General features: G+C 33.3%; 1 protein-coding gene across 1 annotated transcript in view; it reads right to left on the reverse strand.

The window, feature by feature from the left end:
* Positions 1-20179, reverse strand: part of SEMA3A (semaphorin 3A) — a 198337-nt gene that overhangs the window by 30382 nt on the left and 147776 nt on the right. The window contains exons 7-12 of the mRNA XM_037129059.2: positions 14259-14401; positions 12556-12670; positions 12390-12459; positions 9564-9708; positions 6869-7088; positions 3930-4021 (exon numbers count right to left, since the gene is read on the reverse strand). Coding sequence (XP_036984954.2) covers positions 3930-4021; positions 6869-7088; positions 9564-9708; positions 12390-12459; positions 12556-12670; positions 14259-14401 — 785 coding nt within the window. The remainder of the gene's footprint in view (positions 1-3929; positions 4022-6868; positions 7089-9563; positions 9709-12389; positions 12460-12555; positions 12671-14258; positions 14402-20179) is intronic.

A 20179-nucleotide genomic window follows, 5' to 3' on the forward strand; every position in this document is an offset into this window, starting at 1 on the left:
CCTCAAGATGGTAGTGGACACAGTACTGGCTCTAAGTCAGGATTTTATATGAGATTTGGTTATTCAGTTCAGCAAGGGTACATAATGAACATGGTCTCCTGGAGGTAATATGGTAAAATTGACTGGTTGGTTGATATTAAATGTCTTTCTTTTTAAAATCCAAAAGTATCAAATACTTCCATTGATCCTAAATGTGTTCCTTGTCTATTTACCTGATCACACTACCCTAATGCTCAGGTTAACACTTTCAATAAAACATTTTAATTAATTTATTTTTAGAGAGGGAAAGGGAGGAAGAAAGAGAGGGAGAGAAACATTAATGTGTGCTTGGCTCTCGAATGTTCTCTACTGGGGACCTGGCCTGCACTCCAGGCCTGTACCCTTGACTGGGAATTGAACCGGCAACCCTTTGATTCACAGGCTGGCACTCAATCCACTGAGCCATACCAGCCAGGGCAGATTAACACTCTTTAATTTTATGTTAAATGAAATAAATTGCAAGGATCAAATAGAAATATAAAGACTGCAACATTTTTCTCTGCTTTTTTATTGTATATAGAAACTGTTTTAATGTATTGTGTTTTTCCCTACCACTGCAAAATTAAACAAAGTTTGACAGTGAAATATTCCAATTGCTAGACCACAATATGTGTATGAACTCTGCCTGATAGAACAGAATGTTGAAAGTAAATATTTCTCTAAACTCTGCCCAAATATGTTTTGTCTACTGGAGGACCAAAGAAATAATAATGACAATAATGCATAGCAGAGAATATAGGAGCAAACTGGAGCATTTATCTATGGAAAGAGATGTGCTCTAAGTTGCAATTAGTCTTTTTTACAAAATTATAAACTCATAAACAATATTTCTATGCTGGTACTGTACTGAGCACTTGTATTTAACTGTTAGAGACTGATAAAGGAACTTTCTAGTGACTCTTAGAAATTACACAGATGCCACTTAATAGTCATCATAAGTGTAATTCAGTTGTACATGTCTCCAGCAACTGCCACACACTAACAAAATCTAATAAGTATTAAATATTTGTTCTTGCAACTTGTGAAGATGTTGTAATAAGTCATTTAAAATTAGTATAAATTAATATCTTATTAAACAAAAAATTCTATTAATGTACTAAAGAGCATAGCTAACATAAAAAAGGTAAGCTTAAAATTCCAGAGATATGGGGAGTGATAATTAGCTAGAATACACCATTACTGAAAAATTACATGTGTTCTGATTCATTACATCTCAGAACGTAATTAAATAATAGGAAACTTTAATTTAAAAATGGTGTGATACCCTGGCTGGTGTGGCTCAGTGAATGAATGCCAGCCTGAAAATCAAAGGGTCACTGGTTCAATTCCCAGTCAGGGCACATGCTTAGGTTACAGGCCAGGTCCCCAGTAGGGGGCACGTGAGAGGCAAACACATTGATGTTTCCCTCTCTTTCTCCCTCCCTTTCTTGCTCTCTAATAATAAATTAAATCTTAAAAAATAAAAAAAAATAAAAGTAAAAAATAGAAAAGAAATAAAATGGATGATATAACATTTTATAATTCCACAAGGTAAAACTTAATTGTACTAATAGATAATAAATTAAGTCCTTAAAACTATGAGGGAAAATACAAATGAATCTATAAGCTGTATAAAGTCAGGGACCATGTTTATGGTCCCTGAACCACCAGAACTTAGCATTGAACCAGATTCATGGTAGGTACAATATATTTTTTAGTTGTGAATTATTAATGCACTATGAATATTAGTACATTATTAACTTATTAATTAATAACACTGAATTAACAAATAAACATTAAAAAATAACATATACAACTGAAGAGAAATATAAAATGAACCATGGTGAATCTGTAAGTAAAAATTCTAAAAGTAATTAAGAAATTCTTAGATTAGCATACTATTTCAGTACCATGCACCATTGATAGCAATATTAATTTTTAATATATAGAACCAGCATTTTTTTGACTACAGAATAATGTGGGATATGATCAACAGTGTAACTTGTTGCTGTTCCCAGTTTCTCTTCCTCATATTTTGGCACCTCACTTTACTATGATCTCCCTGAAGAAGACTTTACTTTTCATATTTTGTTTTTTCATCAATAGTGATCCCTTCATCTATTTAATAAATGTTAGTTGAAAACATATTTTAGGTGCTGAAAGACCCAACAATGGACACAGCACTGCAATTTATTTATCTAACCTTCAGTGCCACAACTGTTTGCTAACTCTAGATGGACTCAGTGTTGCTAACACAGTCCACTTGGATAACTCGTTTTGAATATGTAGGTTAAAGTCTCAGTATGTAAATTTTAAAATGGGGCTTAGTGAACAATAGGGATTAGTCATCACCTCACACCAGACAAAGATAAAATAAAGTCCAACTACCTGATTTTTAAAAATCATAATATAATTATAATGATTTTATTATTTTGAAGACTTATACCAACAATTAGTAGAAAATGTGACTGGATATGAGACTTATTTTCAGTGTAGCTAAATTGAAATAAAAACATTAAATTAGCAACAAAATTTTGAGCACAGTACCTAGACTGTCCTGGATGTTTTACATATAGTAGCCAATTCTTTTTGCCTCCTGTGAATTGTGTATTCTTCTCACTGTTGTACTGATGGGGAATCTCAGGGGGATCCTGTAAATGTTCCTACAGAAGTGCCATGTAGAAAGGACTGAAGACCCTACACTCTTTTCACAGGAACAGTGCTAGTTGTCACTACCAGATGCCTGTGGCAAGGTTTATCAGTTACTGCTTCATCATTAATCATAATTTAATCAAATGAACATCTACCAGGATCTTGCCATATTGTACTTCTTTTCTTCAAAACAGTACTGAATAGTGAGCAAGAGCCCAATTAAGTTAACAAACTGGCTTAGAAGTATGAGGCTAAGAAAGTCTTGGGAAAACTTTGTTTACAATTAATCAACTGTAAATATCTATTCAGATGCCTCATTTTATAGGTGAAGTAGCTGAGACACGTGGAGACTAAATGAGATCGTTGTGAGCTATAAGACTACATCCAGCATTTTCTCATTCTGTCCACAAAAGTCTTCTAATCCCAGTTTACTTTGCAGCCTTACACAATTGCTCTAGTATTTTATCAACAAATTGAAGTAACACCTTTCATAGGCATCTACTTCTCTGTCATATCATAAATAATTTCTACCAAGATGCTCTTCCTTTCGAACTTTTCCAATTAGCTAGCTTTCCGAAGGAAAAGACATTGTGGTGAATGCTACATTACTTCAGCTGAACTCTCTCAGGTCAACCCATATCCTCCTGTCCCTACCCCAATATGATATGAATTTACCTGGGCCTTCTGTGATTCAGGACAGAGGGATAAGTATCATACATTTCTTAAATGTGTCGATTAGGAATCCATACAAAATGTGCTACCAGTGATTACCAAATCTCAAACTTTTTCTTCTAAAAATAATTTTTAGTGAAAATATGGTAATACAATTCATGGATAGGCTACAGAATGGTTGAATGCATTCATTCCCCTTTCATTCTGAATATATTTCCCTTAATACATTCATGAAAGTTACCTACCCTCCCAGTTATAGTGTAAAGTGTGAAAGAGAAGATTTTGGATGTGGGGACTCATGAAGCTTGTTCACTGAGGTAACTTACATAAATAATATAAAATGTAAATCATATATATGATCACTGAGAAAACAAAATATGAGCCAAGAATACATTTCTTTACATTTTTAGATTTAACTGGCACTGAGAATTTCAAGGTTTATTTTGACTAGTGTCTGGCTTTCTAATTGACAAGCTAATTAGAAGGGTATGCTGGGCTACTTGTCCGTACCAACTTTAGTGTGCAGCTGTCCTGGGGGAGAGACATGCAACCGAACTTGTTGACACTTGAAATTAAGCAGCACTCACCCGAAAAACTGTCATTTCTTCCAGCAGAACTTCTTCTAAATCATGCCAAGTCTCTTTAGGGATTGAAACTACTTTGAGAACAGTTCCAACATCTTTGAAAGAAAATAGAAAGAAGAGCAGAGTTTAAATAGATCTGAACAGAGTGCAGTGTTAATGAATGGAGTCCATATTTGACTAGAAGTAACATTTGGACCTCAGTCTTCCCTTTTTTTATTTTTGTTAGAGCATTAGAAAATATTCATATGCATGTCATGCAACTAGATAAACTACAAACGTAGCATGAAATTAAAAGAACTGAAATTTTAGAAAGCCATGTTCATACAAAGCCATGAACATAATATCACATTGAACTTGCATTATTAAAAATTTAAATAATCACTAGGTTAGATTATTATTATTTTTAATCTCAAGTGTCAAATGTATTAGAAAAAAACCTAAAATATTACCAGTTTTGACATGACAGGTTTTTCCACTTTTGTTATGAAATCAAGGACTGCTATGAAAACTTAATGTAGATGCAAAAAGCCAGGAATGTTGTCAAGCAACAAAAAGAACAGTATTAGAGCTTCAGAGCCTGGGTGCTTATCCTCTTGTCCCGTGAAAGCCTTTAGGACTTAAAGGCCCCTGCAGCCAGCTCAATGACCATTAAGTGATGAAGGACAATAACTTGATTTCTCAAAATAAACACCTTGGCTTACTTATCACAGTGTTTTTTTTAATAATTGGTTAATCAATTTTTGTTAACATATTGGTTAATCAACTTTAGAGTAATAAAAACTTTAAAATACAAAAACATAAATTATAAAAACTATTAAATTGAATGTATTTTATATAGATTTCTAGCATTGTTTATTCTAACTTTCATTGTTAAAGGAGACAAACTGTTTTAATGTTTAGAGCTATTACTTTTACTCTTAGTTGGGTGAAGCGGATATTAATTTTCCAGTATTTACCAGCATATTGATAACATGCAACATAGGACCTTATTAAAATAAAAAAAATTGACTCTTCACCATTTCAAATCTAATCAGCTGATCAAATATATTTAGCTCCAACTGGCTGATTTTAATCAAATTTAAGAGACTCATTATTGGAGGAGAAAATCTTGCCAATGAAAAAATAAGTTATATCTGAAAAATAATTCAATGTATTTATATCATTGATAATCGTTTTCAGGGTATCAATATGAGATCAAAAAAGGTTGTTAGTGTATCCCTCATAAGTTTAAAAAAAACATTTCAGAGGATCTTTCTCTGTTTACAGGACCTTAGACTCCTCATAACACCAAAGATTAAAGGCAAATTAGGTTAACCTACTCAGTGCCTCTGATCGGTCTCTGGTATCCAAACATAACTTTATCTGGGCTCCAGATCAAATTTTACTGAGTAGTATTTCAAACAATTTCACACAAATTGAATCAGATTACTCGACTCAGATCAATACATTATGATGTGCTACTTAGTAAAAAAGATAAAATTACTGTAATCAATTTACTTTGCTGACAGATGACCTTGGCCTATGCTGACCGATAGCCATCCACATCATCAGACATTCAACATGCTCAGGAGACTGGCTCCTTGTGGACAGCTTGTGTCCAAGTGGGATTAAAAACTCATGATTGGGTGTCTTTGGTCACATAGTTGAAAGCAAGCTTTCATTGCGCTGACAGTGAGTGAGGGACTTCTTACCATGTTTAGGCCAGAGATGAAGAAACAAGCAAGTGTGACATTCGTGAATAAAATTAATTATTCTGTACAGAGATCTAATTCTACTTTGACATTAAAAGATAAACTAAAATTTATAGGGAAGAAATATCACCTTATAACTTCTAAAGATATTTAGGATCAGAAGTTGATATTTACAATCCATTGTCTTTTATCAAACACTGAGCTTCACTGGGATGCTTTCGTTTAATAGAGAACCTTTCTCACTCATAAAAGCAGACTGTGATGACTTTCTCACAACCTGACAGTGATTCACCTGATAACATAAGTATTTCACAATTTTGTTATAAAACTTTGTCCTTAAAGCACTTACTTCAAGGTTGCCATTCCCCTGTAGTTAATGCATTTTTTCCCTGTTTCTCACCAAGGGAAAATAAATGTTATTACAGAAGGTTTCAGTGGAGCACTCATCAGTTTGCCATTGATTTATGTCAGTTAACAATGCTAATGGAGACCAGGAATTTATTACCTTGGAACCTGACCCTAAGTAGCAAGTTTCAAATTTGTAACTGGTACTTTCAAAATAGTATTATTAAAGACAGTAGGGGGGAAATAAAATAATATGTCACACTAGCAATGAAATTTTTTCTGAAAATGTACCTACAAAAAGTGTATTTTTAATAGTAGAATTAGTAGAAATATGTTGATAAGTTTCTATAGAAATGGATCTAAAATGTATCTGATGGTCACTTAGGTCCATTTTGTTGTTTATTTTTTTTGATAGTGGCTTTTTTTCACTGTATGGCAAAAACACTGAATAAGTTTGGGTGCCAAAATGTACTTGCTAAAAAATTTGCACCCTATGGGAATTAAAAAATTTGGATAACTTTACATCAACTCATTTGGAAACCATTATTGAATGCCTTGGCAATTTCAGGTATGGTATGGACAATTCATCTTTGATCTAAAAAGCCATTGTCTAGAAAAGAGCTATGATTCAATTATAGACACTGATTATTCACCTAATTATTAGCTTTACTTGATTATATTTCTCAACTTTTGATTGAAACAAAAATTAATTCAATATACGTCAACTTGTTAAAAAAGATAACACATTTATCCTGGTAGAATGTTCGTTAGAATGTTGTTAGGCACTTAATAGAGCTTAACTATACCTCGAAAGTGACTGTAAAAACTGCTTTTAATTCTCAGTATACTTAGTCAGTTAAACTGAATGGTCCTGAAGAAAATGGAGAGTTGAAGTTAAATATTTACCTGTTCCAATAAACATGACATCATACTGGCCATCTTCTGCATCCACTCGATCCACTACAATTTGGGTAAACTGATAGCTTACATCTGTTTTGATCATTATCGGGCGGTTATTAATAGGAAACACTGGATTGTACATGGCTGGATGACTTCTTGCAAATGTTATAACATCATCAGGAAGGTCTTTGGTAGAATCAAATCCACCAAATGTTTTGCTGGGACACTAATAAGATAAAGAGAATGTCTTTTGATTAAAATATAATGAATAGGACTATAAATTATCTAATAATATATGGCCTGAATGATCTGTGAATCTGAACCTACGATTATATTTTTAAGTTAACTGATCAACTAGAAGTAATGTTAATTAAATTAGTATATGTAATATATACTATATATTTTCTGAACATATCTTAAGTCTCAATGGTATTTAGTCATGTCATTCTTTCTTACCCCAAATTGCAAATGCCTCTAATGAATTCAGTGAATTGCAAGATCTGATGCCTCTATTAGTGAGAACCCCTCATATTTTATTTATGTAATAGATGAAGTGCTTGAACTAATGAATGGAATATGTTAAAACTACATGTAGTTAATCATTAGATTAGAGAAACTCAGCATATTTGTGTGAGATATATTTGATTTTTATCGTATGGCCAGTGCTGAAATACAAATCCTCTTTTCAACCTAAAAGCAATATAAACTATTCTTTATTGCTTAGTTTCTGATATAACCCTGAAAGAGTACCAGAATACATAACACAAGTACTATGTCTTTAATGATCAGAGTTATTTTTAGGAATAAGGAGAGATGTTAAGTGTTCAGTCTGCAGGGCACAAACGCTGACCACTCAGAATAGACCAAGTAGAACAGGTAGTGGCCATAGAGACTCGGAAAGGATGCACTGTATTGCGCTGGTGAAATATCATCCCTGGATGTAAATGCTCCACATGAGGCAATACAACAAAAATGGGAAAATTCAGATTTCACTGTCTCTGTTCATTGAATTTAATTATGTGGTAGAAGCATTCAAAGTACAATATCTCCAGTCTCTTGCTTTTTGTCTTATACTGACATAGTTTCTGCCACTTAATGCTTGGAGCTAAAAGGAATATAGATAGGTTCTTAAAACAGGCCTAGAAGGAGAAATCAATTGTCTGTAATTACCTTGATACAGATCATTAATAATTCATGAGAAATAGAATAAATAAACCTGTTTTGAAATGAGAGGAGTATCTATTTATGAATATATAAGTATATACATGTTTCAATACATAGGCATGTAACAGTTAAGGGATTTAAGGAATTACTTTTTGTTTAAGTAAATTATAAAATTATTTATATTATGTTATAGAAATATCAAAAAAAACTATAAAAGTTCTTAGCAAAAATAATAAAACATTTTAATGACATTTACTTATTTTTGCTTTCTACATTTAAATATAACTTGTAAAAATTTAGAAATGTGTGATTGAAAGTTAAAGTAAGAAATTTATTATTTTTATTTTATCCTATGTTTGTGTCATTCTCTTGCCTTTTTGGCCTCTTAGTTTTGCATCTAGTACTACTTAGCTGTAGGTTTTTCTTTAAAAACAAATACTATCTACTGACACATTGTTTGAAGATCACGGTATATTTTTCTCAGTAACTGATGAAATAAATTCTCAGCTGCCACCTTTTGAGATTAATGAACTCATCCATGTTGCTGACTTAATTTCCCGTGTTATAACAACTCTGTGTGGATTCTGGTGAGAACACAGCTTCTAGAACCAAACCACCCAGACCAAATGCTGGCTCTTATCCTCACTTCAGTGTCCTCATTTGTGAAATGGGAATAATAATTGTTTTTTTTACTATATATATAAATCTCATATAACAGGATCTGGCACACAAAAACTTCTAATTACTAATTTTGTTATCCTCACCCTGTTTATTGATAAGAGAGAGGGGGAGAGAGAGAGAGAGAAAACATGGATGTGAGAGAGAAACATGGATTGGTTACCTCCCATATGGATCCAGACTGGAGATGGATCCCCCAACCCTTTGGTGTATGGGACAATGCTCCGACCAATTAAGCAACCTAGTCAGGGCCTGAAGTCGTTTCTTTTTTCCTTCTTACTTTAAATTAAAGAATCATATCTGGTTTGATTTTGAGTTTTGTCCAACTTTATTTCTTTCTTTAAGCTGGAGTGTGCGCAGGGTTGCTGGAGGGAGAAGGGAGGCTGACAAGGTCAGACAGCATCTGATGCAATGACAGGCCCTGCTCACTCTAGGAGATTTTCTTATACATCTTCTTTACCTATAATATTGATTAAAAAGGTGGTTTTTCTTCCATTTCATATGCATTCCTTGAGCCTTTTCTATGATCAGAGAGAACAAGTCCAGATGCACACTAATGGCTTCAACTTTCCATAAAGACCATTTTCATTATATCTCATACAGAAAAGAAAATAAATAAGCTTGCCAATGCTATTTCTCAAAAATTATGAGTATTAATAACGGGATTTAAACACTGGTATTTGTAAATAACATGGTGTTAATCTTGAAATTCCATGGTATCACAGAAAATCCTTGCCTTGCTTTCATTTATAGTCTTGGAATCTTTAACATTATCAGAATTTAATATTTATGTGTAGCTTCTATTTTAATGTTTAGCAAAATTTATTCATTTTATGTTTTAAGCACCTAGGCCACTTACAGTTCCTGGTCGTGGGTAGGGGACTCTTCCCTGATAAGGAACCCACTGGTAGTTGGGACCATCCCTGTGAGCATATGGACCAAGAAACACCCTTCTCACATCACTCATGCTGTACATACATACAGCTGACCCCTTGAAGATGTTACTGAAAGAGAAAGAGAAAACAACAAAAAGATATTTTTATTTTTGTACAATGGCAGAAGAACTGTTGATATGGAGTTATTAAATTTCAAATATCAATTATCAAAATGAACATACATTTTTAGCAATCTCAAATAGTGTTTGAGATTTTTTTTGTCTTTTATCTTCTTTATTGAATGCATTGGTGTGACATTGGTTAATAAAATTACACAGGTTTCAGGTATGCAATTTTATAATACATCATCTGTAAATTGTTGTGTGTTTATCACTTCAACTTAAGTCTTCTTCCATTGCCATTTACCCCTTCTTTTACCTCCCCTTATCAACCCCTGTGCCAATCACCATACTGTTGTCTTCTATATATTTTAACAATTCATAAAAGAATAAATGATGATTCTCAAAAATCAAAGGAATAGATGAAGTTATCTTTATTACTCAAAGAATATATATTTATGTCATATATTACTTTCATAGAAAAAACATATAATTTCCTAAAAAGTAATCTTTAATTTTAAAATCAACTAGAAGAATACAAATATAAACTTTGGAAATTTGTTAAGCCTGAAGCATCATAAATCAAACTAGCAAATTTTTTAATAAGAATGCTTAAGAACTTATTTTATAAGCTGAAACTGGCACATAAAATTAATAATGTTATATGATATGTTACATTACAACATTTTTATGATAATAGAACAACTAATTTTTGTGAAGGCTTTTAAAATTATCTCTTCCCAGCACAGGAAATAATTTTAAGTTACTAGCTATAGTGAAGTATTACAGCAATTATCTCCATCTTTTTGTTAGACAAAAATCAGGTAATTGAAGTGAACCAGAAGTTTTCCATGAGCTGCCATAATTTTCCATTTTATTTTACTCATGTAAATACAGTAAAATGAGCATTGTATTTATACAGTGATATGAAACAGTTGTGCAAATTTAAAATATGGAATGCTTATCTCTTAACCAATCTACAGAAAATTACATATAAATCACACTAAATGAAAAACATGTGTTTATAGTTTATAAGAGTTTATCATTAGGAATTAATTGCTGCATATAGATGCTGTTTAGTAGAGCACAAGCTTCATGAAGGACACAACAGTATGCCTAGCTTCTTTTCTATAACTTTAAGTACATATTTCATGGCACCTGACACAGAGTCAATCTCAGTAAATAGCTGCAGAATTTCATAATAATATTTTCATAGCAGAATAGGAAATTAACACGCACTCAATGCATCATAGTCTCTATTTTTTTAAGATTTTATTTCTTTATCTTTAGAGGGGAAGGGAAGGAGAGAGGGAGAGAAACATCAATGTATGGTTGTCTCTTGTGCATCCCCTGCTGGGAACTGGCCTGCAACCCAGGCATTGCCCTGACGGGGAATCCAATCGCAACTCTTTGGTTTCCAGGCCCCCGCTCAATCCACGGAGCTACACCAGCCAGGGCTAATGTTTATATATCCCTTTTTCCATTGTTATATACTTTACTCATCTATTGATGAAATCAGTCATCATTGGAAGACTTAATAATGATTTACAGCTGTTAAGAGTAACTCACAAACATCCAGCTCAATGAAGTAGACAGGTGAAATCACTTTACCCATTGAGCTAGTAATTTTCAAGGTGTGTTCCCTAGCCAACAGAATGGGCAGCATCTGGAAATTTGTTGGAAAGGCTAATTCTTAGTTCTTTCCCCATTCCTACTGAATCGGAAACTGTGTGGGGCAGTGCCTAGCAATCTGTATTTTAACATGTTCCCTAGCTGATTCAATGAATGTTCAAATCCGAGAATCATTGTGCCAGGCATTGAGGAAGCACAGAAACCAATTAAATTTTAATTTAGGCCTCTATTTTATACCAACAGAGAAAAACAACAGGAAAAACATTTAGATATATACATAGTTGGAGAAATATGTGTTTCTATTATTTCAAAATACCCTATTAATTTGTAGGGCTTTAATATTTACAGAATAAATCAGTGTTGGACATTGCAGTTAATCTCTCTGTTGATGCTATCATAATCCCTTCCAGTGGTTTATCTGACTTTTGATTTTTAATTATTTTTAACCATTTTATCCATATAGGAATGTATAACCTTATTTATGTGCATGTAAATATGTTTTCTGTGTCAATTCCAGGTAATGTAAATTTTATACTGAAGGATATGGAAGATAATTGCTTGTTGATTTATAGAGAGAGCCTTGGGGGACGCACAAAATGAAGGAAAAGGAGGGGCAAAAATGGGAGAAAGAAAACGGAGGAGGGAAGGAGGGGAGGGCCAGAGAGGGAGGGAAGGAGAGGGCTTGGAGGGATTGGCGGATAGGAGAGGAGAGGAGAGGGGAAAAGTTTTTTCACTCTTAGTTTACATCACTATAAACCTACCAAAACTCAGATTTCCACTTTTATAATACTCCACATTGCACTCTAATTTTTAAAGCCAAAGCTATACATAGGGCATTACATACAATTTTCACCATTATTTTTAGTGATACTATTTTTGCTTAGATTTATTTAAAAACCTATTTATGTCATAACTTATTTCTGCCACCAAAAATATATGCCTCAAAGGTTAAGCCAACATTGTTTCCTCAAAACTCTATTTTCAAAAATTATGGAAGCTTAGAGAGCACCTAAAAGACGGGAAGTTTCTATGATAATAAGATAGTAAAACATTATTTACCTGGAAGTTGTAAACACTCCGTATACAATCGGATTTTTAGGATCTTTAGAGTTCATTAGGAATATGTCCTCTGTTTGAAAACAAAATGGAGAAAAGTTGCACTTTTTGATGATTATGGCAAAGTCTAAGCAAGTACTCTCTGTGAAACACAACCAGTTCTACGTACGCAATTCATCAAAATGAGTGTCGATGCCACTTGGACCGGGCACTGAGCAAATCAGGCGGGCTTTGAGGAATGTCGTCCATTTATTCACCAGACTTCTGTGCCCTCCGAAGTCATTCTGAAAGGAGAGAATGCTGGTTTCAGGAACTGTGCAGAAAAAAGATAATCTCACATATTTCTCTTATCTTGATATAGATATGAATGCAATTCTTCATATTTCAAAATGAAGAATGAGGAATTTTAAATGACAAGATGCAAGTACCTATGTTTTTAAGTCATCTTGTTGATCAAATCTATTCGCTCAAACTAAGGAGTGACTTAGCATTAAAAAGTCACTTTTTCTATTCTCTTACCACTCTGCAATGAGCAATTACTACTCTTGTGTTTGTTTTTGGTTTGGTTTAAATCTCTCTCTTCTGCATGTGCATTTCTTGAGATCTTATTTTTCTAAGTTGACTCACAGTACAAGTACTGAACATATTGGCACACAGGAGGCATTTAACAAATATGTACTGAATGAAAGAATAAAAGCATGCTTTAGAACCCATACTGAAAATACATCATGAACAAAAAAGCATGCTAGCACTAAATATTTCATAAGTTTAAATGGTTGAAGCAATGCTGACTTTACAAATGGCATGTTGAAAAATATTTGCATAAACCTTAATAAAGGAACCTTATTCTAGTGGAACACTTTGAAAAAGTCCCTTAAAAATATAATACTGATTTATTTTTTATTTATGTGGTTTTATACACTACAGAGATTTAACTTTTGTAAGTAGTGCTTTTCAATATATATTCTGTAAAGAAAAGATTCTCATATAGTCCACATATTATTTCTATGCTTCTAGATTGTTAAAACTTTTAATTTTTCAGGTAATTTAATATATCAGAGATAAACAATTAAATCATGATTAGGGTAGCAAAGAGACTAAACCACCTTCTAAAACAGAGGTTATTAATATTTCATTACTTTTTTAAAAAGAAATGAATTGGGTTCTAATAAGTTACTGGATCTGGCTTGGTTACTCTCTTGAAATGAAAGTTGCTTGAAAATATATAGACGGTTGACTTTGTTCCTGTTTGACTTTGTTCCTGTTGCACATGCATGATGGTACACATAGGCAGAGGGACATTGCGTGCTGTTATCATGTCTTTGTGTCAGTATGAATCCATCAGTATCGATCTATAATTACTCTACACACCCAACATTATAATATAATATTACATTTGATTTTGCATCACACAGTATAGGCATTACTCAGATAAAGTTCATGGCTTCATAACTATGTGAGTATATATGTACGTGGGATGTTATGATAATCACTTTATAAAAACAAACCTTAATGCCTTTATATTAATATTTTAGTTATTCTAACAACATAGTAGAAAAATGTGCTAGATCTGAGAATACAAAAAACTTATCCTATAATTTGTTTCCCTAGAATTTCAAACTAAAATCATTTAATGTAATGTAATTTTGAAGTAATGCCTCACAACCTCCACCTGCTTGTGCGAGTATGAAGTTACTTATAAACAATGATAATATATTTTTAATCATTTTTTACCATTTAAATATATATATATACAGTGATCGATCAAGTATTTTACCCAGATTTTTTACTGCATATGAATATAGGTGGAAAAGCAAAAGGAATAAAACTGTGATGGAACAGTATCCCTCCCATTGTTTTTCTTCACCTCACCTTGCATATCTGACCTATTCTAGCATGAGTGGCTTTTCCACTGTGCTCTCCATCTATCGCGTTTTCCCGGAAGAAAAAATACACTTTGTCATCTTCAGGGTTGTCACTCTCTGGGATGAGGTGAGCACTAATGAACCTTGGATCTAGGAGACAAGTCATGGGACGTATGTTAATTCACAGGTGGAAAATAATACCATTCACTGCAGTCCACTTTCACTTTCCCTAAGTCCTCTTTAACATATTTCAAGAACTGACCTTTTCTTAGTTCACTTTTTCAGTATATGTGAACCATTCTCTATAAATTTTAACTGTTACAAAAATTCCTTATATCTCATAAAAATACTAATTAGTTTTTTTTTTCTCAGAAAGTTGGTAGTAACTGCAGAAACCCACAGCATGACCACATAGTGGATTAAAATATTTTGGAAACTTTAAGTGCTATCGAATATTACTTATTTCCATCACCACTGTTGTTCTTTTTTTTTCAAGCATAAAATAGTTTAAATCAAACTACCAAATAGTCTATTCCAGTTTCCAGCAAAAACTGGGTGAGAGGGGAGAAATGAGATCGACATGAAACATAAAAAAAACAAACAGCCTCTCTCATGTTGTTCCCCATCTTAGTAAACACAACATCATTTACTAGGCACTCAAGCCAAAACCCCTGGAGCCACCCTTGAGTCCCCTCTGAATGGATTTGCCACATTCCATCAGCCTATCCCTGTTCATCACCATCCCCTCCCACATCCTTGAAGACCAGACTCTCCCAGACAACCTTTGCCAGTGACAGACACCAATAGCTTCCTTGATCCTGTTTTACCAACCTTGCTCTGCTTCTCTACCCAGCAGCCAGAGAAAATATACAGTATGTCACTTCCCTCTCTAAACCCTCTTAATCTTTCCAAATCACCCACAATGAAATATTAATTCTTTTTTAATTAAATATTGTATTGTTTTTCTATTACACTTGTCCCAATTTTTCTGCCTTTGCTTCCTCTGCCTACCCCACCCCCATTCCCACAGTCCATATCCATAAGTCATTTATACATGTTCCTTGCCTAGTCTCTTCCCCTTCTTTCCACTTTCACCCCCTTATCCCTTCCCTCTGGCTGCTGTCAGTCTGTTCCTTGTTTCCACACCTCTGGTTCTGAAATATTAATTCTTATAGTGAGCAGAAGCCATTTATGATCTGGTCCCTCCTACCTCAAATGCCTTCTTCTACCTACCTTGCCTTCCCTATCTCACTCCTGGTCAGCCGTGCCTCCTGCTCTGGTTCTCAAACAGGTCAAGTACACTCAGTCCTGCCTCAGACCTTTCGTCCCTGTGTAACTCTCTGCCTTCATATGTCCTAGAGTCTAGGTGTCTACTTTTACTCAGATCATTGTTCAAATACTACATTATCAAAAAGGTCTTTGTTGACTACTCTCTTTAAAGTATTGAAATCCTTACCTCAGGGTTTTTAAAAACCTTATTTTTATGTATTATTTTTTCTTAACATTATTCATAATCTGCTAGGATATCTCTCTCTCTCTCTCTCTCTTTGTGTGTCTCCCTCTATGTCTAATCTTCATTTGCTCATTGCCTGCTCCCTCTCTACCCCAGTGGAATATAAGTTCTATGAGAACAACAACTTGGTGTGTGTGTTTCATGTTATGACCCTAGAGTTTAAAAGATAGTGAGCATTCAATAAATATCTGTTCTAGGAGGGAAGGAAAGAAAACAGGAAAAAATGAGACTGCCCAGATTATATATAAATTATATCACCAGAGTTTAGAGCCCTACTTTAAAAAAGTACTTCTGTAAATACCTGGGTTGATATGGTTGTGGCTCATACAAACTGTATAAAAATGTGTATTGGTTTTACAGCTTTATATGTAATATAATAAGAATCTGCATTTATCTCACTTAAAGCACTTAGGACATTGAGGATACTTAAATTCTTACAGCAATCTACCTTTGTCCCATGGTGTCTGTGTAAACAATGAAATATATACACACAGGTCAGCATCATACTTAAGAGACCAGGAAACAGTTCAGAATCCTGCAGTTAGATTTATTCATGGTATTGAGTCCTAATCTTTACACCTGTGGAAAATCATCGTAATCATGTTTTCCATGCTTGTAACCTTTCTTTAACATTTGCTCTGGGACCATGTACTTAGTATATCCCACTATCCATCTTAGGCAAATTATACAGACTCTGTAAGTAATGTAAAACATATGAAATATTACTTAGTCACATTTAAAGTTTAGTGTTCCATTGGAATAAAAGAAGCTAGTAGTTTAAAAGTTGAAATCACTTAGCACCTGAAATTTTAAAAGATATATAATATAATGGATTACTTTCACCTTAATAATTGTTGCTAATCTTGCTTTGTCTTTCTAAATTTGTACTTGTTCACATACAAAAATATATTTGTATATATATGTTATAAATATGTGTGTATGTGTGTGTGTGTGTCTCATAAGGAATGATAAGAGGAATAATTAATGTGACATGGAAGGAATTTTAATGTACAGACCAAGAATGATTACTTCACTGGTGAAGTGAGGCTCCCAGAAGTGAGATGTGTGTATATGAAAGAACTCAGTTCAGTCACTTGCAACTTTTGTGACCTTTGATATCACTCTTACTTCTCAGATCTCAGATGCCTAATTTTCAAATTGGATTTATCTCAACTTGAGTTATTTCAAACTGGGTTCTATTTACTTTGTATGTCATAGTTTATATAAAACCAATTATTTTAACCTGAAATAATGCATGTGAAACAACTTTGTAAAATGTTAACAAATATATTACTATCATTAGAAGATAGTGAAAGGAAGCTTCAATGACATGCTAAGTTTAAGGGGTCACATTATAATTCATCTGCCTCATTTTTAATTTTAATTATAAAATTTAATACATTCTTCTGCTTTAGTCATGGAACAATGGAGATGGTCTAATATTACCTCCCAAATTGGTATAGTTGTTCATATAAACACTGGGATACATATTATTTTATTTTATTTTTTTAAATTTTATTTAGTTATTTTTCAAGTACAGTTTTTTTGTCATGCAAGATACTATGTAGAAAACAATGAAAAAATATATCCCTTGTTCTCTACAATCTAGCAAGACTGATGGTAGAAACACAAACACAACACAAAGAAAATGACTTTGTACATGTAGAAAGAGTCTCTTGGTGTTGGCCATGAGAGAAGGCATTGCTGAGCATCATGTCTTCCTCTCTAAAACATACCAGGATAATTATCACCTTACAAATGTGGACTTTAGTAAAATACAATTCAAGCAAGTTATCAAGTATACCAATTGGTGAAAGGGCCTTCAATCCTAATTTGTTCTTCAATATCTGAAACTACAGAAATAAAGGATATTGCAGGTGAATTAATAGTTTGACATAACTTCAGACACAGCAAAAAACCAAAATTATACATGTAAAATAACAGCAAATTTATTAAAATAGGATAGGAGAATATCAAATAAAAATAATGTCAATTTAACATAAGTTGTCTTCAACAAATTTAGGTTATATCTTATACTGGAAAAACATTTATTCTTATTTCAAAATAAAATAGGTGTCTAGTTGATCTCTTTCAAAACTTTAAAAGTAATATTCTTCTAATATTGCAAATTTGGAAATTTTCCTTTTTGGTCAAAACCTTTGCTCATTATGCATTTTCTACTTCTGTAGTCCACCAATTTTTCTTCTCTTTCCTGTACTATTTTGTTCTTTTGCTCTCTCTCTTATTCTCTCAGTTTATTCCTCTCCTTACTGGTGAATTCCCTATGTTATCCATTTTGGATGTTCTAATCAGTCATTCTAACTGTCTTCCTTATTACTTTAGGATCTCTTAGCCTTATGACCATTCGCTGTACTTGCCGTGCAAAACCCAAAAACTTTCTTCCATTTGCTCCTATATCTAAGCAAGGATGAACCAAATTATATAATGATAGCAAATGGGTGTGTGGTAAATTCAGTCTATCTTAAATAAGAATCTTGGTGTTGCTTAGGAATTATTTTAGTTATTATAGCTGTACTAACAATGACTTTCAAAAATCATTCTGATTATCTTAAGGTACTATCATCTTTCACATTGCTTTCCAAGGATGAACTTGTTATTCGCTATATTGATAAGATCAAAGCCATTAAGTAAAATTACTCTCCTCTTTTTTTCTTCATTTCTATCCCCCCCACCTCTGTGTATATGTGTGTATATTTCCTTTTTGTGTGGGGGAATGATCTATCCTCATTCTAAGTCTAAGGACTCTCTATATTTGCTCTCAATCCAATAATCTACAGAATAATACTCCAGTAACAATCCCAGTTCTTCATGCAATCACTAGCCATTTTTATTTTCACTGCTCAAATATTTTGCAACTCTGTGCTATGGATTGTAGAATAATTGAGGATATTATGATGAAAAGCGTCGTACACTTTTGCTTACTGTCTGTGAGATAACACCAACAATTAAATAGAAAAATTATGAAACTGCACTACAAAACAAAACTAAGAGTTTGCAAAGAATACAGCAGAAAATAAAAGAGACAACTTTGCCTTGAAGGAATTAGGGAAAGTTTTTCTTAGAAGATACAGCATATAATTTAAGACTTGCAGAATAACGAGGAATGTCCCAGGTAGAAGGAACAGATGTGCAAAGTCACAGACACAGCAGAGAATGTTGTGTACACAGAGAGTGGTCAATGAAGACAGAGGTGGTCAGAGATGATGAGGATGTTAAACAGAGGTCAGGATAAAAAGAAAGTGTTGTTCAGCAGGGTATTATCCTAATGGCTAGGAGGAAAACCCTTGAGTATTTTAAAGCTAGTAATGTCATTATCAGATTTATATTTTAAGGAAATCATTCTGATTGCTATAGAGTAAAAACTTAGAGTGAGGCAAGATAGAAAACAGATAGATCAGTCTGGAGATTGGAAGAAATGATGGTGATCTTGAGCTATATAAAGAAGGAGATATATATAGGGACCATGTGAAAGTGGAATTGATGGATTACATTCATTGATATTGATAAAAGGAGTAGTGAGAAAAATAAAAATACTAAAGAGACATCTTATGTAAGTAACTGGTTGGATAGAATTCATTACTGAGAGAAGGAACACTTCAGGAAGGATAGATACAAGAGTGGGGAAGAAAGATCAGCTCAGAATTCAAAATTATGACTAAAATTTTCTACCTAGCTATCTCACTGCAACTTTGATTCATCCTACCAAGCAAGAAACATAACAACTTATCTTTTAAAAGTGCTTCCACTCCTTTGTACCTTTCCATTTTGGTTAATGTCAACATCAATATCTAGACATTAAATACTATTTTACCTTAAATTGTCTCTATCTCCTGCAGGACATTTCCTTTACGCTCTAAATTTATGATTAAATATATTCCAGCTATGATTTTCATTACCTTTTCCTGTTTTATAAAGTCTTGATGTTGCTCTCACAATTCATGTCCTTTCTTACTTATAGCTATATTTTTAGAATCATCTAACTGTTCTTCTACTTGTATTATCCATTTCTTCTAAGCCATCCATACTGCTTTAGAAACAATTATGAGTGCATTTATACCATACATTTTCCAGAAGAGATTTCAGGTGTCATAAGACATGACAAAGTAGCATAAATTAAACACACATTAGTATACAGGACAATAAGGCATATGTTACTCTGAGCGAAGAACAAGGCTGAGACCAGTGGCTACATTCATAATGAGCCACAATTTCAGCTTCAAGCATTTTAGCACAAAAGGAAAATAGAAAACCTTGTCAGTTATATTATTTACAGGGTCTCTAATATAGAAAATAAACTGAGGACAATCAGTGTCATCCATCAACTGTTACCTATATGTACAACCATTCATTCTTTAATCCCTTAGTGAACCAGTTTATCATTCTAGAAAGCACTG

Source organism: Artibeus jamaicensis, unplaced genomic scaffold (assembly GCF_021234435.1).
Source record: "Artibeus jamaicensis isolate MK-2021 breed Jamaican fruit bat unplaced genomic scaffold, CSHL_Jam_final contig_787, whole genome shotgun sequence".
Lineage (NCBI taxonomy): Eukaryota > Metazoa > Chordata > Mammalia > Chiroptera > Phyllostomidae > Artibeus > Artibeus jamaicensis.